Source organism: Macrosteles quadrilineatus, unplaced genomic scaffold (assembly GCF_028750875.1).
Source record: "Macrosteles quadrilineatus isolate MER2022 unplaced genomic scaffold, UCM_ALF_1.0 Scaffold_2__2_contigs__length_208266976, whole genome shotgun sequence".
Lineage (NCBI taxonomy): Eukaryota > Metazoa > Arthropoda > Insecta > Hemiptera > Cicadellidae > Macrosteles > Macrosteles quadrilineatus.
Genome location: NW_026542595.1, coordinates 140,371,843 through 140,397,935, shown reverse-complemented (window position 1 = coordinate 140,397,935; position 26,093 = coordinate 140,371,843). Strand labels below are relative to the sequence as shown.

General features: G+C 35.0%; 1 protein-coding gene across 19 annotated transcripts in view; it reads left to right on the top strand.

Moving 5' to 3' along the window:
* Nucleotides 1-26,093, top strand: part of LOC128987958 (CUGBP Elav-like family member 1) — a 696,992-nt gene that overhangs the window by 570,906 nt on the left and 99,993 nt on the right. Inside the window, exon 1 of one of the 19 annotated variants that reach the window (XM_054409109.1) lies at nt 995-1,281. The exons of the other annotated variants lie outside the window; for them this stretch is intronic. Coding sequence (XP_054265084.1) covers nt 1,113-1,281 — 169 coding nt within the window. The 5' untranslated portion in view covers nt 995-1,112. Of the gene's footprint in view, nt 1-994; nt 1,282-26,093 lie in introns of those variants that run through there. 19 annotated transcript variants of the gene reach the window in all.

The following is a 26,093-nucleotide window of genomic DNA, read 5'->3' as shown; positions in this document are numbered from 1 at the left end:
TCACTATAGATCAGCTAAGACTTGAGCACTGTTAGCCCAATGTAAACGTTATTGCATGTATATAGTATTAATATCATCCAAAATTTGATATGCATGTAATTGATGCAAATTGATGTAATTGATTCATGGCAATTTTGCCATGAATGAATAAATAAATATTATGTTGCTACTTCGCAGTATCTTAAATGCATGCTTACCGTAACTAGTAGTAACTTATCGTAAGGTAGTTTCCTTTTACTTGTCCTGCTGTTGCCAACCTTTTGGGTTTTAATTTAGGCCTATATATATAAATTTTAAAATTAGCTTGGCCTATTTTCTGTGAGAAAATTGTGTAAGAAATTTAAAAAATAATTAAAAACACGTTAAAATGAAACTATAATTTTAAAAATAGTTATTGTGTTTAGCTTACGTCTGTAATGTTCTATATGCTGTCCAAACTACGTTGGTTCTATACAAAACAAAACTCAGATCGGTTTGTGGTGCCTACTAAAGCATTAGAAAATGAAAGTTGTTGCGCTTAATGTGCGACTATTAAATTCATTGTTGCTCAAAACTCTCGTATAATTCGCAAGGCAGAAGCAGAATCGAAGACTATATTTTTGGCAACTCCAATTCATTTAATAACAATCAGCGGACGGCTAGTAATTTTTTTTTTATTCCTTCACTCAAATTCAGAATGAATATATTTCAATTTCATCAATCCAAAAAGCTAAAAATAGAAATACCCAGAGGAACGAGTCCAGTATACCCTCTCTACGTTTCACGCCAATGTTTGTCCAACTAAACCTAAATATCCTAATAATACACAATTAGTAATCCACAATACTATCAAACTAACCAAACAAAACAGATCTCTACAACAATGACTAAGTTGAAGCCAAGCCAACGCTGAAGCAGACGAGTCAGCTGATAAGGCAGTGGCTGTCTGCGCGTGCGCGTGCATAGACCACTGCCATTGCGATTGCGGGAGCGCGCCAGTCCATCAGTGATCAGTCTTCGTCTAGTCCACGACAGTCGCTGGTCGCTGTGTGTGTAGCATAGCCATTTCCCTCGTCAGTTCTGTGTCTTGTGAAGTGTCCTCCACCACCACGGGCGTCCCGGGATATGCAAAGATGAAGAGCAGCCATAGAGCCGCACCTTACCATCTACCCTCCAGCACCTCTAGCAATTGGTCCGCCTACTATGGCCCAGGGTTCAACAATTGGCTGGATAGTTCGGCGTTGTCCTCCACCTATTGGCCTGCAACATCTACTACCCCTGTGTCCGACCCTCCTGGACAAGGTAGGGTTGATTTGGATATACTGTACAATTAAGAGGTTTTGTTTTCGACTATTACCTGATTACCTGATTACCTTCCTCTTCACCAAGACCAGCTTTGCCGGATAGGTTGTGTCATGATAAAATAAAAGTTAACTAGCCTAACTTGAACTTAAGACGATGAAAAACGTGTTTGCAAAGATGAAACTTGGTTATGTCTACCCTAGGCTAATTCAAGCTCGTGCCTCTTCCACGTGTAGTTTTTATTATCTGTTTAGGTATAGGATTCTGTAGGGTATCCAATAGTCAATGGTATAGGCTAGTACCTAGTACATAAGACAAAAACGATCTAGATCTAGACGATGTACTATTCAGACCTCTCTAACTGCAGCTAATCACAAACTATATTCGAGTGCGTTTTGGTAATGTCGACCGGTCTTTTAATTCCTTTTGGCGAGTTTAGAGAAAACCTCCCAGTTTTGAGAACTTAGCGTAGCATTCGTTCTACTATAGTTAAAACATACTTGGTATTTAGTTTATGATTCTACTCAACTCAATTATAACTGTCGAGTAAATACGAAATGTAGGCCTATACTTCGTAAAATTTATAGGTAAGACCGTTTAAAGGAATAGGTTATCAAAATAATTTATCGTAAACTGAACATTCGATGTGAGACTATATTTTTACTTTAGGTTTTTAAAATAAAATTGTTGCGACTTTGGACAGTGTGACTTTGTCTGGCTTTAGAGATTTGGCCACATGCTATTGGTTGGGGAATCGATTAGTTTATTGCCCTAGGAAATATTGAAATATAAAATCTTTCGTGTCATTTTTTTAGCCAGCATTACACAATAGTATCTATGTAGGCTCTAATCAAATATGAGTTGGGTGCTACGTTGCTGGTAATGTTTACAGATGTAATATGTTGTACCTTTTTAAAATGCTGTTGCTTGCATGTTGATAGAATTTATAAATGTTATCACTGTAATCCGATCAATTTATGGAACTCCAGATTTATTTACTTTTTTCATTCAATTCTTGTAGAGTTTGTTATAGACCTCACATTTATTCTTGTTGATCATTTTTTTTACTTGTTAATAATATTGTTGGTTATGTATGATCCTTGTTATTTATGCTCCGCTATGTTTATGTTGTGCAATGAGATGAAATGGTGTTGAACGTTAATAAATAAATACATAACTTGTATGGAAATATGTATTCATATTCATAAATTTGAGCAGCTTCGTTTTGGTATCGGATTGGTTAAAACTCTGATGCCGTTTATTCAGAAGGAAGGCACATGGCCTACCCCATCTCCATAACCCACATTTGGGTGCAAGTTTTGACTAAAAGCTGATATAATTGTGTATAGCCTACTAGCTACTAGCTAGTAGTCCTCTCTTAGCCTATATCTCTTGTTCGGGTTAAGATTTAAGTGCTGAAAAACACGTTTAATTATTTTTTTTACTTTGTTCCCTTCTGAATAATTTTGGGAAAAGTCTTCAAACCACCTCCTCCGTTAACCTTTTTTTTTAAATGAGCCCTGTATAATCCTAAACTGACGCTGTTGATAATGATACGAAATTAATTTAAGATTTTTAAAAGCTGTAAACTTAACACGTGAGCCCATTTGATGACAATATACTGTTTGTGTAGGCCTATTCCCTGAATATTTTGGTTAAAATCCACATGCACACTTCAATATTTCTTTGAGAGTCGTCCTCATAACTGTTGACATTGTACGGAGCGATGGCGGCACAGTACATATCTTATTTCCGGCAGCATCAGCGAATTAAACATACGTATACTGCACTGCTGCAACGCATGAACTACAGCAACATGGTGTAAAATAAGATCTGGGCTGCATGCATCGCACAATGCCTATTTAGTAGTAGTATACGCCTACTTCATACTTGCAAGAGTGGCAGGGAATGCGAAGTCATTTTATTGCTTTACACTCATTTTTTACTCATTAAATAAAGTTAAAAGATTTTAATAGTATCACTCTGAGTGGGATGAACTATTGTCAAAATCAAATGAAATCAAAAATCACTTTATTCAGCTTTAGAAATATACAGGAATACATTATTAGTGGTAGGCACAGTATTCCCCCGAATGGACTGCAAGTCCGTGCTCGAGGGAAGAGCTCTTACCAGCAGGAAATATGTTTTGGTTACTGTCCATAGGTCAAAAAACATGTGCACACTGTTTATAAATAATGTGTACATCTATACTTAAATACGTATCAGGAGCTCTTAATGCTATATATTCATATTTTATACTAGAATATTATTTAACAATAAACAGCCTTAAACAACAGTAAAAATATTAATCCATGAAGAAAAATGTATTTTGATAGCTATTATGTAAACCTGGAAATTAAGAGAGGATGGATAAGTAATGGTTTTACCCTAAGATTATTTTCCATTTCAATCTACGGAAACTACAACTTTACACACGTTCTATTTTAAACACATAAATCATAGTGAGGATTTTCCAATCTCTACTTTTTCTACACAGCCACAATTATTGATCGATACTGAGAAATAGGCAGCAGTGGTGCCAACTGCCAACACCGTCTAATTACTGACTTGTCTGTCATGTTGCATCACTGGGTTTGCGCATACAACAGCTGATAGCGCGTGCGCTGACGACCTTCGCGCCACTTTCTACCTGTATAATCACAGCGTGACCCGCGCTTTCTGTCATTGCGCATTCTTCTTCTCCGCTCTTCTTCATTCAAGCTCTTCCCACACCGCAATCTGTGACATTTCGCACTTGTGACATTCTCGGGAAAAATGTGTTGTCCTCGGCATACTTTAGTGAATTTTTGTAACATTTATTTTTATAGTAGACGATTACGGGGCATGTCTAGTTAAAGCACATGATTTCTCTTCTTCAGGTGCAGAGTAAAGTACTCAGCGAAAAATAAAGTTATTATGAAGGAAACCCTCATGTAAAAAGACATATGTTTTTGTTGTTAGTAATATTGTCTCATTCTTATAAATGTTTGAGGAAAATAGCAGGAGAGTGAAATAAGTTGTGGGCTTAAATATAAAAAAAACTTGCTCAAATTCAGTTGTTGGCTTTCAAACCATGTTATGGTTTAGCCAATAATTGTCATCAGCCTAAAGAATAATAGTGACGATGGGAAATTAGGCCAAATGACAATTTTTGAAATTTACGTGCTACGATACAACCATGTTTCTTTTTTTAAAGATTTTGTTTGATGAAACGCTATGAAATATTTGTTTTTATCACAGGTTATCTTTGCACTATTGTTTTGTGTATCTACACTGAGCAAATTGTTTTCCATATACCAAAGGCACTGATTAGTTTACAAAACAAGACATTTTGTTGCTGTTTAAAGATGAATGATTAAAAAAATAATAGCCTAGATATTATGTACCGCCTGTACAAACATCAGACCATCATACAACTGCACTGATGTACCCTTTGCAATCGATAAGGTAAAATTGTGTATATCCTATACTAAAAGTGACGTTTGCGCAAGCAATGATTTCAAGAGCGGCTCCTCCGATTCACTCTTAGGCTAATTGTTAGAAATAGCCCTATCATAGTATCAGGATAAAAACAATAATACGGGCTCTGGGAAAGTTCGTTTTTCGCATTTACTTTGGATTGGTCCAGCAAAGCGAAGATACCACGCGTCTAGGCTAATATTAACCAGCTGCAGGTATTTTACTCAAAGATAACTAAGAATGGGTTTTTGCAGAGAATGTTACAATTCAATTGAAGGGATGTTTGTCCTTTTATTACCGTACTATGATAGTTAATGGGGAAAGGAATTACAAAGGACAAAGTATTTGAGTAAGCCAGAGGATCGCGGTTAAAAAGTTGGTGTGTGTATCCCAAACTGCTTTTTAGATCGATCCACAAACCTTCGTTCAAACAAACTATATGAAACTTAGTAGGTACACATTTTACATCATAACATATTTTTATCTTATTTTTTATTAAAGACAGCAGTGTTTGTTTATTGTTGAAGATGAAATTCATTGTTCGATTGTTACAATTTTCAAACCCGATCTTCAAATATTATTCAGTGCAGGAGATTCACCAAAGTCGGTCAGTGTTTCTTTTCCATTTCCCAGATGGTATTGACTGCTTATTTTACCCGAGCAGGCACAATATTTTCTCACCCCCGGTTCGTATATTTGCCAGGTTGGTTGTTTAGGACTTGCGCTATGTTTGGTAAACAACGTGCAGTGGCTGCACAGGTAATAAACACTGCTGTGTTTACCAGAGAATGAAATTGAAAGGCCAAGAATAACCTTTGTGTTTTCCTCTACTGTTTGAGGAACTTGTAACTCAATACGAGCGAGGGCAGTTTATATCTGACTAACGGGTAAGAAATTAATGTACAGTAGGTACTAGGTGTAACAGTTTTCAAAATATGAGTTAAGACAGTCCTAGGAACAACCATTTTTCGTACACATATTTTACCAATAAATAGGTTGTTACCAATGTAGAGTATAGACAAATGTAATCGCCTTTTGATAATTCGTCAATTTGTGTGTTAAATTTTCAGAAATAAATCCAAGTTTTATTTGTTTTCTACATGAACATCACTATAACTAGGCTATTTTAATTTGCACTCAAGTAAACAAAACACAGTTAGTTCAAGGTGCAATCCCCTTATGCCAATTCGTAACTTATATAGTTGGTAGCCTATAATTTACTCGTAAAATATAAAACATGGAACCTCGATAACAAGTCCCTCTTGACAACAAGTGTCATTTTCAGATCCCTTCAAACTTTAATTTACCCCTAACCACATGTTATTGCGAACCTTGATATGAAGTCAACCTTGATAACAGTCTTATTTTATCCTCGTGAGAGTCTTGTTATGGAGGTCTACTGCAACAGTAACTTTGTTTAAACCTTCATTTATACAAAGAAACCATAAAAATTATTGTCAATTGTAAATTTGATATGTACAAAATGTACAATAAAACAACGTATAGGTACCGGTAAGTTGTTAGAAACGGGTCTTCTGTAATACATGTTCGGGTTCAAATCCTGCTTATCACAAAGTTTTACCAATGTATGTGTTTAAGCCGGGAAGAGGTTTTAAGCTTTAGGTCCAACTATCAAGTAAACAACTAGGCCTGGCGATGAGATCTGTTTCTAAATTAGAGATTTTTAATCATATACAAGTCACCATGGCCATTCAATGGTTTTTAAACCTGTTCAACGTGAAGCAACAAAACACAGGCGGTATGAACAGAAACGTTTCAGGCCTGTAGAGTGTAGAGTATGACACTCCTATGTTGACAGGTGTTTCGTGTTAGGTGTTAGTCATCACATTCTTTAGCTGAGCAACCCAAACCTATTATCTCTACAGTTTATACACGGAGAAAAGTAGATATCACTACACTGAGTCTAGACACTGTTGCTTTTTCGTTTTGTTGTTCAACTATTTTCTTAGGCACGGGGTTCAAATGTTATACTGTAGTTAGTTTTTATTGCCAAATTACTAGTAAAGACTTTGTCATATAAAAAAGTTGGCAAGCCTACTGTACGTACGACTGCAAAAAACTAATAATTTTTACGGCTACGACGTTAAAAAACTTGATTCTTGTAAGATACCCTTCCTTTTATTATGAAGTAGGACCCAAAACTTATATGTTGCGCTCATAACAAACAGGTTCGGCATTATAACATGGTAAAAGCCATTGTGACTAGCGAGATTCGAACCGAAATCTCCAAGATTGTGCTCCAACCTCCATACAAAACACTCTCTCAGGAAATAAGGAGTTTGAGAAAAAGAATATTACCCAACCAAGTAATTAACAACCGGTTTATTCCTCCTGTCTTTTTTATTGCTCTTATTCAAATTATACAAAGATTTTCCTGTTTCACGACACATGTTAGTTTTTCTACCCGTTATTGATGTAACTAGTTTTACTCTGATCGTTTTACTATTTTCAACATCAATAGTAAACTTCACAGAGACGGTTGGAGAGTGCTACGAAGGTTGTTTGGATCTTCTTTGTGTCACTAATTATCCGAGTCATTAATTACTGAGCAGGGGTCTGGCCTTATTTGTGTCAAGAGATTGTTTATTCAAATTACACATTGACGTTTTTAAATATTTAATTATTCGACGTTGTTAAACGGTGAACAACAACAACATAATCAAAATAATTGATTAAGATTATTAATAAACACGAAACAACTGCTTGTTTGAAATTAAACACTTAAGGGAGTTCTAGGGATAATTTGTGTCTATGGAAGGTTCTCTAGCTAAGATTTCTTATGGAGTTCAAAAGCGTTAGATTATATTACTTAACAAATACCTAATGGAACGATATTTTTTTTATTATTATTTAAGCGTACAGTACAGTATGTGCCAAAGTACTGCTTCAAAAATAAACCGGTTACATCTATGGTCGCTACCAATAGTTGGTAAAGAGACTTAAAAGGTCCAATATAAAGATTTTAGACTCTCACTACCTAGAAAAAAAATTTAAAAAAAACTCTTGGTCTGTGTAGAGTAAACCCCCTTCTACCGTAACATACACACTCGCTCCTATGGTATAGTTATGCGCGCTCGTTAGTCAGGCCGAGCTAAGTCTGTATTGTTTGCTTCAGGCTATCTTTGGCCTCCAGGTGTTTCTGCCGCTCCACCCGCGCCGAGCCTCTGTCTCCAGTCTCTAGTCTAGTCTCTAGCCTCTCTAAATCCCTAGCCCTCTGCCTAGAATCTCAAAATCCCTAGCATCTGCCTAGTATCTCATCCAAAATGATGTAGTAACACTTCGGCCCAGTAACATTTCGGCCAAACTCAAATTTCTTAGAAAAACAGTAACACTTCGTCCCACTCGCTTTTACAGATGATTAAATAAGCTAATGGAGTAACATTTCGGCCCGACGAAAAATTGACAAGGGTTGAGGAACGCAGTTCAGGTAGTAAGAGGTACATGACCAGTATACTTTGCAACAACCCTCTGATGGAATGTCGCCCAACCGTCGCCCCTTGCATCCTCTGACCTCACATGACGGAGAATCGGTGGAATCTTACCTAACCTAACCTAACCTAACCTAACCTAATCTAACCTAACCTAACCTAACCTAACCTAACCTGTCAAATATTTTGTTGGGACGAAGTGTTACTAGTGGGCAGGTAGAGAGTTGGACCGTAGGCCACATCTGAGGGTTTCGGGCCGAAATGTTACTGGGCCGAAGTGTTACTTGGGCCGAAGTGTTACGACACGTCTCAAAATCCCTTGCCTCTGCCTAAAAAATCACTAATTGCTTTCATCTACCTTCAACATACTTTAGTCTCTAGCCCCTATCCTTTTTTCTCTAATATTTAGCCTCTGTATACAAATCCTTCTATAGTTAAATCTTGTTCTCTAGTGTCAAATGTGTAGAAGCTCCAATCTCTAGCTTCTGCCTTCAACATTCTCAAGTCTTTTAGTATCTAGTAAAATAATCAAATCAACAGTCTCAGTATAGTGTCTCTAATCCCTAGAATCTGCCTTGCACATTCTTTAGTCGTTAGTAACTATAGTCTTTAGACTCTAGTCAAAAATTTAAATTCACTTTCCTCCGTATAGAGTCTCTAATACATAGAGCCTCTGCCTTACATATTCTGTAGTATCGAGTAGAAAATGAATCACTTGTCTCTGTATAGTGTCTTTAATCCCTAGCCACTACCTTCAACATTCTTTAGTTTGTAGAAACCATAGTCTAGTCTCTAATCAACGAAATTTCTAATCTAGTGTCTCTATTTGTAGCCTGTATCCAACAGTCTCTAGTTATTATTTTAATACCTTTTTACAATTTCTAGCCTCTGTCTGGTGTCTCTAATATTTTTCTCTTAACAGAATCTCCTCGTTGAAGTGTTGCTCCACACTTTCACTAACCACAAGTAACTCTGCGACCTTGACAAATGAATTTGAAGGAATATCAGCTTACATCTTGCTTGAATAATTCATTTAAAATATGCATTCATCAGATTATTTCTTCTAATTTTAGAACGCGATTATGACTGAAATATAATATAATGCTGAAATATGTACCGTAGTTAATTATGATAGTCGACGAGACAGTTGAATCGTCTATTTCTTATTAAATTTTCCCGATATCTTTACATCATTGCATCATTGCCAATGCCAATATACAGTATACAAAGGCTACTCTCAGTTTTCAAAACGGTTCCAGACTAGGTTTAACCGTTGAGTCCGTTAGTCAACAAAACTTGTTAAGAAGTGTTATCAACTCATATAGCAGTTGTAACAACGTTGTGATAAGCTCAAATGGTGACTTGCGGCAGCCATTTTGTTTTAATTGCATGGTATCGTTTCTTTTCCTTGGTTTTAGTATTTTTTTACTTCTTGGTCGCTCGAATTTATGTACACCTATAAAACTGTTACAAATTAACTCACGAATGTAAAGAACTTTTTGTACTGGTAATCAAAATTAATAAAATATTACCAATATTTTTCGTGTGCCAAGGGGACATAATACAAAGATATTTAAGTGGACAGTTACAAAATAAAAATAGGAAGTGGGAAAAAAGAAATCGCAAACTAACGAAAACGATAATAGTTAATATAATTGACTTTGGATATTAACTTTTCGTTATAAGTTTCATCCAAAATTGATTTTATGTCTGATGTTCTTGTGTCGATGAACTGCCTTTTACTTATTTTTTGTAGATTTTGTTTAGATACCATAGGACTTGTCTAGTCATGTTTGCAATAGCTTGTAAAAATATATGTATTGTTTTTTTTATTTAAATGGTCGTATAGTTAGTGAACTTACAATAAACAAAAGTTATCGTCTAAACGCATACTAAAATTATCTTCAGCTTATCCATGCTAACGTTCAGGGTAATTACCAAATATACAAATTATCTAATGCATCGCACAACTAATCTAGAAATGCAGAGAAAATACGTGGTACACTGAACAATAAAACAATGTGTTCGAATAGGACATGGTATCTGTAAAACGCTTGCTAAATAAAGGCCTTTTTTATTTATTTACTTATTTACCTAAACATAGGTTAGTTAGCATATTGTCAACAAACATCAACAAACGTCGCTTTTGTTTTGTTTTGCCTATCACGTCGACGTACCCTCCCCCCCCCTACCTTGTGACGTCACATCCACCTATCACGCACCTCTATCTCGTGACCCGACTGTTAATGATGGATTCCGAACCACCACGACTCTTGCACGTCCTACGCATCCGCAACCAATGACTATCTAGTTACCACTGCAAAGGTTGAGGTAATGACGACGGAAGTATGGCCAATGGAATAACAACTATGGTCTCAAGGGAGCGGGTGATACATTGATTGGCGAGTGACGCAAAAAAAGTTTACTTGGTATTTTTGGGACGAGGCTGTTCTATTGGTTAAATGACAGCATTCCTGTTAAGGAAGTTTGAGTTCACAGTCCTACAATCACCATTTTGCTTAATTGTGTGACAATTCCTAAAAAGTGTTATGAAAGCCTCCAAAAAGTCCAAAGAGACAGAAATGTCTCTTATGCGAAGCAAACTGTTCATCTAATAGATATTCCATTCCAGAAAAAGCAATACGATTACTATTAAACTCTATAAAATCTAAGCTTCGCAGAGGTTTTGATGATAAGAATGTGCATGTCAAATATTTTTAAGAGACCTAAAAACAGTATTTTTGTTTAAATAGTTTGTTCTTGAAAAAAGAAATGTAATGGTTTGGATTTTGTGTTAAAACCTATGCCAAAACATTCGGTCTACGTTACTGGAGAATGGTCACTCTTTTAAGTTTATCTTCGTAAGCATGTAATTATGTATAAAATTAAACACACTTTTTTAGTACCTATTTAATTTTTTGTTTGGGGTACGAGACATACATTTCCCCATGCGTAAGAGAGAGTACGTCCAAAGCCCTAAATGTTGTTGACGATTTACTGTCCTGTTGTACAGTATTGTAATTTATACATTGATTATTGAGTACTTTTTTCGAGTTTATGAAACTATATGTATTTGTAATGCATGTTACTTGATATTTATTTATGAATTAAATCTAAAACCCACAGAGAATTAATATTCCAGAATAATAATTGCTTAACCTATTTAAAATTATATTTGCAGTTTCAACACTAGTTGTTTGTTTCGTCAATACCTCGAAACCTCTAAAATATCCACCCACAGATCAACGGAAGTAGGCAAGTTTGTTAATACCACTTCTAAAAGCGAGAGTTGGTGCCCAATCCATTATGAAATGTTTACCAACTAGGGCTGTCTAGTGTTCGAAACACTAAAACAAACAACGGTGTTGAGGTACGTCTTGCCTACTGATCTAAAACCAATATCTTTGTACCAAATCTCCCGTCAGTGCCTCTTCGAATGCTTGTAAATGATGGATTCTAGCAATTCTGGCGCTAAACCATAGGCCAATATTTGTGAAAACTATATGATTTCCATATTTCCATTTGTTGCGAAACAAACATTCAGCTAAATAACACTAATTAGCAGCAAACCATAAACAATCTTATAATAGACAATATATTAGAAGCACAAATATACAGTCTAGAAGTGTGGAAGATTTACTTCTTCTAGGGACGGTACATTTGCAAGGACTGGGGCTATGTCAATGCCTGGAGATATTCCAGACCATTCCAGACTACAAACTGTTCCTTCTCTAGCTTTGGTTGTGTTGGAGTACAAGGTAATCCTTGCTCGAAATCGAGCAAAGTATCTATATGACATATTATTTTTTCATCCATGGATAGTAGTTGGGTCACTGCATCATTTTTCTCCCTTCATAGCAATAAAATTGCCTGGATGCAATAACTCTATTACAAGTGCATTCGTTGCTCGAAATCGATGTGATGTCGGTTTCTTTCTGGAAAATGTCAGTTTCCTTTGTTTTGTTGTATACTCAGGTATACTACTCATTTTGCAAATACCTAGTTGATTTTTTTTATTATATGTTTGTTAAACTATTAAGTCTTTTGGAATACTTGCACTACTTGAGGAAACCTAAACAAAAAGTTACCTGAGGATTTGGAAAAAATTGGTTGAAAATTGTTGGAATCACATAAAATACCTTGCTTTGAATTGAAACTACTTTTATAGGCCTATCAAACGTAAATTTTCGTAAGGTTTATTTCAGCAGTTATATCCAGGAAGTATATTTTTGTAGACAAAAATCACCTCAATTGATAGTTTTGTAAAATTTTCAAGCCACTCATTTTAGAGTGCAAAACACTGAACTTGCAGTAAAAAGTTGCGCAGTCAACTGTACATGATTTACAGCTCGTTGTCATTGATAGCAGGTGACGTAATCCCCAAGCCATAAAGCATATTTTCGCTCGTCACGTGTCTTAGTTAAATCACAACTCAAGCGATTATGGCCTTAATGTATGTTACGAAAAGTTAAAACTGCAGAACAATGTTAAACAACCTCCATGAATAAATTAATTCATAGCTTAATAATGAGATAAAAAAGTATTTTTCAACCGTTAATGTGTTTGATTCTCATTTAGTTGTCACTTAATAACTACCGGTACTGTTGTAGATAACGAATGTATTTATTTATACATTTATCATACATACGGCAAAGGCCAATTCCAATGGTTGACACACAAACAGAAGGCCTGAATTCGATAATAAATTTAACCATAGAATAAACTAAGCTGATCAATTTGTAGAAGGCTGACAAAAACGATCTAAGATGATTATTTAATCGAAAATGTGTGTGAACGTTCAACTTAAGATGTTTTTCTCTTCAAATATGTATGCTTACAAATTGTCGTGTGTTTCTTGTAGAGGAAAATATAAATTAAAAATAAAAAAATTAAATTCCAGATTTTTGAACGTTTTTAGCACCGAACCCCCTTAAGTGATTGTAAGAACCATACTTCGTTCACAACCCCTCCGTGTACCTGGTTGTGTCCCGATTGCGAACAGTCCAGATTGCGAACAAGGGTAAAATCGTCCAGACTGCGAACAAATATTTTGGAATCTGTTAAAATGGTTTAGTCGCTGTTGTTGAACGTGAGTTTTAATTGCTTGTTTTTGATGTTTTTAGGTAATAATTGAGTTTGAATGTGATTGAATGATTGATGTTGTAATGTGTAATGCATATAGGCTACATGTTATTTCGGATGTAAGATGTATGTAAGTATTGTATTTGTTTTAGTTGATATTTAAATTGCTCGTTGACGATGTCTTTTTTTTAGGTAATGATTGAGTTTGGAATGTGATATTGGCAAATGCATGTTATTTCGGCTAATTATGTTAAACTATAGTCAGTATCTCTTATATTAATACGTCAGGGCTGTTCTTTGTAAACAAGACTCCTACGTTATTTCTGGGCCGATTTTAACGTTTGAGGTGTCAAATAATTCGTCTCAATTTGTAGTTTTACATAAAGGTTTTAGAATTAAAAAAACCCTTACCCTTAAGGGCATGAGACGCTCTCAAGGGTCGCATTTTCCCCATAAGAATTACATTGAAAACAAATTAAAAAAAAAAAAAAAAAACTGTATATAAAAAGAAACTCACCAGCTTTTTGGGAGTAAATATTGATGTTTGTAATAATTAGGAGGTTATAGACAAATCTAAACTCAATCAGTTTTGTTGGAAGAACAGACAATTTCTTAAGTTTAAATGAGAAATATTGAAAACAGGTGGAGGAGACAATTGATAGGAAATCTCATACGTATGAGAAGAGTAGAGGAGAGGCCTGGTCTCACAGTAAGGGATCCAGGTACACAATCACTTGGGGAGATGAATTACTGGTAAAAAGCTTTACGTCGGAAAACATTTGTAGAAAACACTAAAAAATAAGGCCGGGTCCAAAAAATGCTAAAATAAACGAAGTGTTAATTATTACAAAGCGCTATTAAATAGCGTGAGTATTTCAATTAGTTACAATCATAAGCATTTAGTTGGGTCTTTTAAACTGATCGAAAATTATGACTGTTATTACTGTAGTTTTAAAATAACTTCTGATACCGGTACTTGACAGTTGCTTGATTTCGAGCATCAGGTACCCTAGTTCATATGAAATGATTGTTTTATTTCTTTTACCTAACCCGCCATGTTAAACTTCCCTATCCCAAGCGTGATGTATACAACTTCCTTACTTCTCGAGTGATGTAAAGTTGAACAAAAACTCACTCGGTGATGTAATGAAACCCATTTAAATAACATTGAGTCGATAACTTAAAAATTAAACCTCTATGGAGCCAACGACATTCAACGCTAGAAATCAGCTGTGTGTTTGAATTTTATTGTTATGCTTTGAAGAATTTTACTAACCTAGCTTTTGTTTGTAAATGAACGTTACTGTTAGAAGATGAGTGAAATTGATAATGAAGCATATTGCTCGTGACCTCCTGAATATTGTCGGGTCAGGTAAAATCTTGTACGTTACACGTTACGCAAGAGCGTGTTTACACCACTTCGGTGAATTATGCAACTCGCCTTCGCTCGTTGCACAACATTCACCTGCGTGATGTAAAAACGCTCTTACTACACTTGTAATGTAAATAGCTATTACTCTGAGATTGTTTAGTTATTGTTGTTGCTTGTTCAAGTCAAACACATTATAATTAATTTTAAATAAACAGCCACGTTAAATACCTATTATCAGAACGAATTTGTGAGTCTGGAAGAATCTGTCTGTTAATATACAAGCGGCTTTACGTAAAATTATACTACGTCTCATAAAGATATGTCTTCAAGAACATTCATCCTCTCCATTATGTATATTACGTACCAGTCTTAAGTTGTGATTTAGGGGGTTTCTATGAAAGGGTTGAAAACCCCGACCACTCAAAATGTGTTCGCAATCAGGAATCCTCCCCACCCCACGGACGACCCCCTCCACCTCGCAGACCCAAACATGTTCGCAGTCTGGACTGTTCGCAATCAGGAGGACACCGTGTACCTAACCAACAGCTGGGGTTTGTCAAAACATCAATCAACTGCAACATATAAATTACTATGCTCCGTTCACAATATTTAGGCGGTTTGACGGGAAGAAATCTATCCCCTGCACTCTATCCTTACCTTTAAAATAGCTTAACAGGTGATTAAGCAATTTACGCCCAAAAAATTTTGTAAGGGGCTACCCTAAAAAAAAATCTAAATATTGTAAACCGAGTTTAAGCAAAATAAGTATTGGAACAATTTTCCAAAACTACCAAGATTTTGTAAACAGACTATAATCAGAATCGCTGGGTAGTCCAGTCATTCAACTGTCGGTTGTTGTGACGCGACCTGACGTGTTTGGCCAACATGGAGGAAGTATCAACAAACTATCGTCACTGCCACTGACCTTCTTCTTCTCTTTTTCTCATAGTTCACAAATTTGTCGATTCCGTTGTCCTTTTTTATTCTATTCTCTTACATTTGTTGCTGTATTGATGATTAACAAGTTTGATGAAGTTAAATGGGTTGTTTGAATACTTAATATTACTTGATACTTTTTCTAAAAACTGTCCAGTCTGTATACTTATAGTTAAGTTTATTTTTATTTTTTTACGCCTGAACTAATTAGTATTGAAACATATGCAACATTACACAGCCCTATGCTTCGCAACGGGATTAAAAAGATAGATCGCTCATCGTCCTGCAAAACGTTATTCATCTTTAATTATCTGCATAACTCTGCATTGATAAGGAGTGAATAAAATTACTTCTAAAAGATGAAAACTTAATTTATTACAGTAAAGGAATTTACTTTCATAGTCAAAATACACAGTAAAGTCTTGCTCTTCAGGAGATGGCAAAGATTTAGCATTTTGGCTTAACATTGTCTTCAAACAAATATTGAAAACTTATATTTTTATAATGATTTATTTAAACGTGTCTTGTTGCGATTCACTAAGGCCTAAACATTTTAAACTGGTTGAATTATATTTATTTTGTAACAAAAAAATGAACTGATTCTTCCTCATTGAAGAAATGTTCTGACAGGGTCGCCGCAGACTCTAATTAACCTTCTTATTGCAGATATGTATTTAGAGGGAAGCCAATTCCTTAACCTACAAGATTTTCTTTATTTTGTTGTCCCGCACCCAAGGAGATCCCCCATCTCTCGCCGCATTAATACATTTAATTTTCTTATTTTAATTTAAAAAAATATTTAGCTCAGTTACCTATACAACTCATTATTCCAGTAACTCACTTGGCTACTAAACGAGTGATGAAGGACATTGACATATTGTTTCTGGAAGTTTGTGAGACAAGATAGTCCTGTCGAGCATTACCAAGTCAAATATTGGACCAAGATAAACTACGACCAGCTCAAGGTCCACTCAGACAGCCATTATACACTCGCGCTAGACGTTAGAAGCTAGACAGGCACTTGTCAACGCTGTAAATATTCTAAACGGAGGCCCTAACTATGTCATCGGTCGAAGTTTTGCCGCCATTTGGAACTGAAGAAAAGGTTTCAGGGAACTTATGAATAGTGTGTTTAATGTGGGGGGGGGGGTAATGTTTGAAAAATGAATTCATCTACCAAAGATGTAATGAGAAATCGGATTACAAATCTAATTTATTCTGAATAACAATAAATAGTACTAGTTTAAAGTAAAAAAAAGAATGCGGCTAACATTTACGGTAGTTTATCTCAGTGGTGGATCTAGAACAGTCACAAGAGGGGTGGCGAACCAGGGGTTGGGGGTATTGAAAAATTTGTGTAAACTAAGTCTCCAAGAAATGGAAGTTTTATTTCATTTATTTGACCAAAGTTAGTGTGACAAATTGTTTTACGTAATGTGTATGCACTACTCTATTACATGCAGTAAAAAATATATGTAGGCCTATATGTATGCCCGAGGGGAGGGTGTCGCCCCCTTAGCCCCCCTCTGGATTCGCCACTGGTTTATCTATAGCCAAAGTTGGTATATTTTTAAAACTTAATTCGTCCTTGATATCTTTAATTTGACGTATTGTAACTTAATTAAATCTTTTGCACTTACTACATTAAATAATCTTTTTTCTGTATTATTAAACATCTAGACATTTTTCTTAGCGAGGAGAACTGAATCTAAATTGAAGATGTCGCTCTAATAACAGTCTATCATACGCGCACAAGTCTCTTTATGACTCTTGGGACATTTTTGCCATTGTAAAAATGTTACTAGTGTTATTTTTTTTTTTATTCGTGAAAATGATTAAGATTCTCTACGTTTAAGTGTTGTGATCGAAATCCTCCCTCGTTAAGGGATGATAATGTTTGAGATGTCTGCTGCAAGATTCCCCACCCACAAAACATGAATGGGACAACCCATTGTACTAGGTGTTGTAGTTTGGTATATGATCTCAATGCTGGTTGGCTGCCAACTATATCTTCTGTTCTCCTTTCAACAAGAAAGCAAAACATGCAGAATGTACAACTGTTTCTTAAAATTTATAATTTACAAATTCTTTTCTTTATGCTTTCTTATCTTTACGCCCTTCTCTTGACGTAAAAGACCAATCAATATTGTCTTATTCTGGTTAGTTTCTCGTTTAAATTCCACTCTAACCTTTTCTGTTGCAAAGTATGTATAGTTATTGTAATTTTTTGCGTAAAATTTCAATTTGGTTTGTGTTCTTATGTATAAATCGTAAATAGACCGCAATGTTATTAGCAAAGATAAATCAGTTATGTATTGTAATCCACAAACAAAGTTTTTATCGTAGCAGAGTTCTTCTATCAAAATATCAGATGTCGGGTTTTACCTAAAAATCAACTACTGTACATGTTCGTTATGTTTCTTAACATTTTAACTTTGGATATATAAATACTCTCCGTTTATCCTAATAAATTTAAATTTCTTTTATATGTTATTCAACAAGTTTTCATTGGAGGAAAAAAAACTTTTTATAATAATTTATATAATTCTTTAGATTCATTGTTAAAAAATATAAAAATGTAAATGTGTTAATCTTCTGCACATTTTGCAGTTTAAATCGGTTATTTTAACAATTGAATTTTTTGAAGCGGAAAAGCAGTTTTCCACAAATTAATAATGTTAATTAACACTAACATAAAAAACAAAACAACAAACATGTTTTATTCTTTGCGTTGCGCTAATTGTGATCCTCCAATAGTCATTTTATAAAATTGACAAACGAAATAAAAGAGCAAACGACATGAGAAGGTAAACAAATAAATTGAAATGTCATGTAACAATTAAAACAAAAGCTTTTGAGCTCTAAAATATCAACGGTGCAGTTGCGCATTTTTCAATTACGGATGCCGAGCCGATAAAAGCCGAATCCCGAGAGAATTTGATGAACAAAATATTCCCGGAAATGTATTAATAGTTGAAGTAATATTCAATCCGTGATTAAAATTGTTGCTGAAGTCAATCATCTGTACGAGAGTAAAGTTCGTGACAATGTTTAACGAGACGAGTGTACAGTTTACAATTAATGTTTTGTACACGTGGTATCGAAAAAAAAATTTAACTGTTAGGTTATTTCTACATTTGAACATTTAAAAATGTAATTCATATCTTTCGTGCGGATTATTATTTTTTTTCATATCGATCATTGTACTTTTGATCCAAAATAGACATTCACTCTGTTCGCAATTGTGATAATTTAACAATTTGTATTTATTTACTATTAGGGAATGGTATAAAAACCAGATTGTAGTTATTCCAATTTATATCTAATTGAAATCTATTGATGGAAACTTTGCGCAGGTTTTGATCGGGAAACGGAGCGAGTGCCGTTCTATTATTTGCCGTGGGCTATTGCTATTATAAACTGTCAAAACCGTCAGGTAGGCCGAGTGCCGTTTGACTCCCCAGAGCGAAAGAGTGATTCAGAGGAGGAGTATTAGTGGAAGGGGGTGTAGTAGTGGGCAGTATTAATGGAGACCGGGTACAGTTTCTTTAACTGGGCTACCCTAATATCGATTGAAGATTAATATAGATTCGATTAGTAAACCTTCATTCAATATTTTCATAATCAGCAAGTTTGGTTGTGTTAGGTTAGGTTATAACAGTTTCATTTTATCCCTAGAACAAATTTTGCTCATCCCCCTGGTCGATCTTTCCACCCCCATACCCGCCGCACCGTGGAACCGGTCACTGATACCTGGCCGGCACTCATCGCCCAAAATTCAAGTGAGTGCTTCATACAAACAAGTTAAGCTTGCAAACAATAATCAGTTACTTTACGATTAATAATTAATGTTTTCATTGTTCTAAAACATTAAAATAACGGATTTAGATAAAATCTTAACGTAAAATTTCATTTTACTACAATTTCCACAATCTAAATCTTTAAGCACTGTTTTATTATTATTATGCACATTCTATGTAAAAATTTGTTATCTTCAAGTTTATATAAATTTTATACACAGAACAAAACTTAACAAAACACCAGTGTAAACATGAATGTGGTAACATTAAATACTCCTACGGAATAATTGAACCCCGCGACATCTCTTATTTAAGCTATCGGAGCCCGTTACCCTCGGTTAGCAAATACAGTATATAGACTAGGGAGTGAGTAGTGATGTAGTGGTTAGAGCGTGGGACTTCGGTCCCTGAGTCCCCGGGTTCAAACCCGTCAAATCATCAATGGATTTTATTTAACTGATAATGCCGCAATTCCTAGGTCTACCTGAAGTAATGTGAAAAACAATCGCGGGCTCGTGCCTAGTGTCTTAGGAAAAAAAACAATCTGCTCTGTATTTTTATAAAGTAGGCCTATAAAAGTATCAAAGTATCTTGTACATACCATGCAGACTCCCCAGACTCCATTTTGTCTAATTGAAAGACAAAGTCACGAGACTAAACACAACCCAACTTTGTGTACGATATTTTTTAATAAACCCAAATAAACTTTAAACCTCTCCCGTCCCACCAGAGTTATGGAGATGAGTCAGTGAGTGGCACTCTTCTCGCGGAAACGAAAAGCGAAACCGTGTTCCTCAAAAAGTGCACACATCATAAACACAAACACGCGCCCTACTTGGTGACTTGTGTTTGAACAGTTTGTTGGTCTTAACAGTATAGCTGAACCTTGAACTCAGCCTCGGTATCTTGGTCAAATATTATATATAAATATTTGTCATGATTTTAAACAATGTGGAAAGTACCAAACGCAGGCCTTTTGTTCTAGAGGCTGCACTTAGGTTTTTATTCGTTGGTCGACTACATAGGCTCAAAGAAATTTACGTTTCGTCTCTACTAAAACGCTGAAAATGTAATTTGAGCGAAGCACAATAAAACACTACTTTGCAGTATACTATGATCACTAAGCAACTCAGAGTTTCTGTGATTGACGTTTTTAACTTTCACCCAATGATGTAAATATTTATTTGATAAAACATAACCAAGCATAAATACATGAAAAATAGCTCATGAAATGTTTCATTAAATTAATTTAACGACTAGCAACGCAATGCATGACCTTTAGTAAACCTATTAAACCACGAAACATAAAACTAATCTAAATCAAGAAAATAATCTAAAATATATATACAATCATAGACTAAGAGTGTGTTTATCTATGATACAACTATAGGTATTTTGTCGTGGATAATTTGATTTGCAAAGAGTTGGATGATTCTATTCAAATTATTAAGAAAACAGTAAGGCCCCTCGCCCACTATACGATTTCGGTCGTACGACACTGTGTCGGAACGACAACATTTCAACAGTGAACCATTGGATGTTATGAGAGCTCGCCCACTGTACGATAATCTCACGACTACGATAAACTGTCGTGAAGCAGTCGTCCACTGCCACTGTGATACACGACTGTCGTACGACTGTCTAACTCGCAGTGGCGTGTATGATCAAATGGGCGCTCGCCCACTATACGATTTTTATCGTATGTCGTGCGTTCTCCCCAAGTCCTCCTAGTCCTATTTCGCGCTGAGCCTTCTCGCTGTTCACTTCGCATGACTTTCGCTAATTTACGTTTTGTCATTTAAAATGGGGGTTTCGTCTTTTGAAATGGTTTTTTGCATAATTTTGATCATGCATATATTTTTTACAATTAATTCATAATTGTTTATTATAATGTTTGATATATCGCTTAGTTTTTGTCTTTTCAGCCAACATTTTGCGTGATTTTGATCTTGTCTGTATTCCTGACAGTTCGTTCATATTTTTTCTTCATACTATTTTAATGCACTGCATTACTTATAAGTAAATATTAAAAAAATAAAATAAAATAATGGGACTTTTATTATTCTTAATTTTTGTATAACTATTGTTATTAATTATATTGTGTTAAATAGTTTGCCTAAAATACCTAAGTATTACTTTTTGCAGATTATATGTTTAAACAAATAGTATTAATATTTAAAAACAATACAAAACATGTTCGAACATACACACCTTTGACCAAAACCATCCCAAAACCTATGAAAGTAATATAACAAATATCAGTAATGTTAAAAACTTGTTAAATGGCACGGACTCGTATAATTTTAAAATGTCTTTTAATAGTAACATTAACTTAACATTAACCTACATTAACTTAAGAAATAATCTAAACATAAAAAAATAATTACTTAATGATGTAGCCCCACATTGACCACTTCCAACAAAACGTATCAAATATATAATGTAATCTTACTAACCTCAACGTAATAGCTAGACTTTCTTTAGAAGTGATGCAGTTCCTCAACTAGTATTTTGGTAAGCAATTGTAGCTTTTATTTTCTGGTGTAATTCATCAAAGTACGCAGCAGACATTCTGAAGTAGTTGAAAGACTTGTTATCATCACGCCGAAGTTCATCAAAAAGAGTTTGAAATGATCCTGTGTGTTCCCTACTTTAATTAATAGGGTGAATCCAATACTTCCGCTTAATCCTACAACGCATAATTCTACGCCATAGCAGCCTCATAGCAACAACACGTAACGGAGCCATTGTTTGACAAAAAAACATTGTTAAGATATTGCGCAACACACTCACTCCTCCATGGCTACCGAGCGACTGGACATTTATCCGATAAAGTGTCGTATGGTGGGCGAGGACCACACATACGATAAGAATATCGTACGACACAGTGTCGTACGACTGAAATCGTATAGTGGGCGAGAGGCCTTGTAGCCTTGTTACACTTTTAATTCCACCCTCTATTTTTTAAATCATTTTCACAAAGATTTGTGTTTAGGAAAAGTTACTTTCATGGTAACAACATATTTGTCAACCATAAAATACAAGCACAATAAATGCGAATCCAACAAAGGAATTAAATACAAAGTTTTAGAATATCTCATAATAACATAATTAACAATCTAAAAAAAAATATTTTGTGAACGAAATGCTGGTGCATTAAAGACCGATCAGTCTTTAATTAGCATCTTCTGTGTCTTGTAATTCAACACAAAATGAACTGGCTGTGAGATTCAAGTTCATTATATCAACTTGCTAATTAATCAACCGAATGTTGTTGCTAAAGGACATCTTGTGATATGCTTATTGCCAAAAGAGGTATACGGTGTTGAAAATAATGCCCCAGTGGTTCGGAACCCAAAGTATACGTAGGTCCTCATATCTAGGAAAAATGTGTAGCTTAGATGAGCAGAACAGTACTGTTGTGGCCATTTATACCCTAGGTGATATTTGGCCTACCAACAAGTTGCCTCCATCTCTCCCTGTTCTCTGAATCTTCTTTCCTTGCTCTCAATTTTTGCAAATCTTCCCCCACCGACCAGGATTATAAAAACCCTTCCATCGATTCTTGGGTCTTCCTCGGGGTCTTTTCCTGCTGGGTTTTTTCTCCAAACTTCTTTAATTAGTCTGCCATCTTCCCTCCTAAATACATGGCCAGCCACCTTAGTCTAGGCTTTACACATTACACATTACTTCTGGCTATGCCTAGATGGTCGCGACACTATAGAATCACTGAAAGTTATTGGGGATTGGCGGGATTTTAACTAGGTACTTCAAGAAATGAAGTCCTCGCTTTGCCACTAGACCAGTTAATTCCTTCAACATCAATTAACTGTGAAGCGCTGTCTAGGGACACAACTTTCTTTTATTGTGTTTCGTAACATGTTATTGTATTTTAATCCGCTAACAGATCCATGATTCATTATCAAGACTGTTTACGACAAGTGTTTAACTCTTGCCTAGTCTAAAGGATATTAATTGGAGGTGGGTTTGAGGAAAAATATTCTCTAAGTTTTGTAAAGAAAATAAATAGGCTACAAGGTCATCATTTATTTAGATTATACAGTACGTGCTCTATTTTTTGGACGTTATTAATTTTATTATTCAACAGTATTACATACTTTTAACTTTTACGTATACTCAACGTTACTAGGCCTATTTATTCTTGGAAAATTAAGATACTTTACGAATTTCTCGATATTTGACTGGTACATTTTATGTTGTAATCTGCATTTAAAAGCTATACTTAAGTGTTTTATATATAGTGTTGATATATCAAAACTATGACTTTGAATATAATCTTGTTCTAATCTTTACGTTATCCTATTTACTTTAAATTATATACTTTACTCCATATTCTATGCGTTGAAGAATGTATAATTTATCTGGCACACTTTGTTTGATCGGATTTACTGTTGTACTAGTCAATACGAAAATTAATATAAGTTTGGAACCCTGTTGTTTCCCATGGTCTACTTACAAATTTTCCCACAGACTGGTTAAACGTTTAAGCCTATGAAAAAACATTCCAAGATGTTTTAATCCTTTAACGTCACAGATATAACTAGTTATATCCACATAAATGCTATTAAAAGATTGACGTAATAACTATAGATTATGCAACTGTGACGGAAGTGCCGCGGTTCACCCAGTGCGCAGATGGAAGTTCCTGTGACTCATTGATATTCTACAGCTCCCGATCCCTAGGGATTTGTTCCTGTCCGTTAGATTCAATCGCACACATCGGTAAGTCCTGGATGACTGGGACACGTACAGCAGAATCGGGATATCGGGATATGGTAATGGCGACTGCAGGACTAGAGTAAATTGTTTTGCCATTTTTATCTCTCGTGTGAAGGTTGAAAACTATTTGACCGACCTTTATCACAGCAAGTTAACTTTAAATTTATGCAGCTGATTTAGATGTGTTTTGTAGCTTTTTTTATTTTATTTACGCTGTTTCTGTTATTTATCATGCGCTGTTTTACGGTTATACCTAATGGATTAGGACAGTTTATAATAATGTTGTTGTTTTGTTTATTACGTCTGCGTATTATATTACCTATCAACTTTTTTACGCATCCCAAAATTTTAAGACTCCACATGGTGTTTTTGCAATCAATAGAGAATCTAAACACTACACACCACGTTGAGTCTTATTTCCAATAGATTCCCGTAATACTCATCCTCATACTGTAGACAACTATGTAACAACGCTTAAATGATATAAATTGATCGGCAAAGTAGTAAATAAAACAGGAATGCCAAGACATAGCTAGTTTTGTCACTAAAATGTGTCTCACAGTGTTTGTAATTTCGGTTGTATTTTTTATCAACATTCTGTATTTAATCGCCTAACCTAGTAAGGAGAATCCTAGGAAAATCCACCTTTCTTGCGTCGTCGTCAAAATCTAAACACGATCCTCTCATCTATTGTCCGTATTTTTACCGCGTTTATAAAATTAACAGTTACAGAGACTAGGCTTATTATAGTCTGTTTCTGTGTTGATTTTCTGGTACGAACCTCTTTAGGGTTTTAGTCGAAGTATGAAAATAAAATAGTAGCTTGGCTCGACTCAGGATGGACGAAGAAAATCTAGAGGTTAAAGCGCAGAACTTCAATCAAGTTTAAGATGTAAGGTGTAAGGCTCAAGTTTAAATTTCGCGTAACAACAATTTATTTTATCATGTGTTCCAGTTATTTGAAACCCATCCTTATGTAGGTTGGTTTATTTATGCATCAAACCAAAAAGGATAGCATTATTAGACAGCTATTCTTTCCCAGCATTTTCTATGAATCGGCCTGAATCAGTAATGAACTCTCTTCACTAAAAACAAAACAATATTTTACCGATAACAAACCATTTATTTCACCATGCAACACATATTGCCCTCAATCTTTTCAACCGTAGATAGATACTAATTCGTCCCCAGCAAACGTCTTTGATTTACATTTCAAATAGACAATTGATGCAGCAACAGTTTCCCGGTTATTAAATAAATTTGATTCTCGCTCTTGAAAATTGGAATCGTTGAATAAAACATGAAACAAAAACAAGAGCGGAGATCTCGTTTGGTGAAATACTTAAATAATGTAACGTCTCGACCTAAGGGCGCCTTCTGTGATAATTGGTTCAGCTATTATTTTTTGTTTGTTTGAGGAAAATTGTAGTTTCTGTACCTTATTAAATTTAACCTTTATCTTCAACGAGAAGAATGTAACAATGGAAGCTACTTTTGTAAAACCCTTTGTAGGTCAAACATATCAAGTATCCTTGTAAGCCGTATGTACACTATAATGTTTCGTTTGGTCGTGGGGATATGTTATTCAGTGTACATTGTACATAAATTAGTGCGTATTATTATTTATCTGTTGATAAATCTGTTTTAGTTGATTAAATATACACAGTTTAATTAGCTATTTGTTTCTACAGAAACGTTTGGTTTAACGTTGCAAAAAGCGAATTGTTTATTACATACTTCTTTGCAGATCTAATCTCCAACCAGGAGTCCAATGATTACAAGAAAGTAAATTAAATCTAATCCCCAAAAGTCTTAACATGTTTCGTTAATCGTATTAGTTATTTTACATTGAATTGATTAAAATAAAAAAAAAAAAAACAGTGATATTACCTCGAAAAAGTATTTTGTAAACAAATGTCGGATCATGAATATTTTTACAATAAATATAAAGATTTCATCGTCGTCAGTATAAAC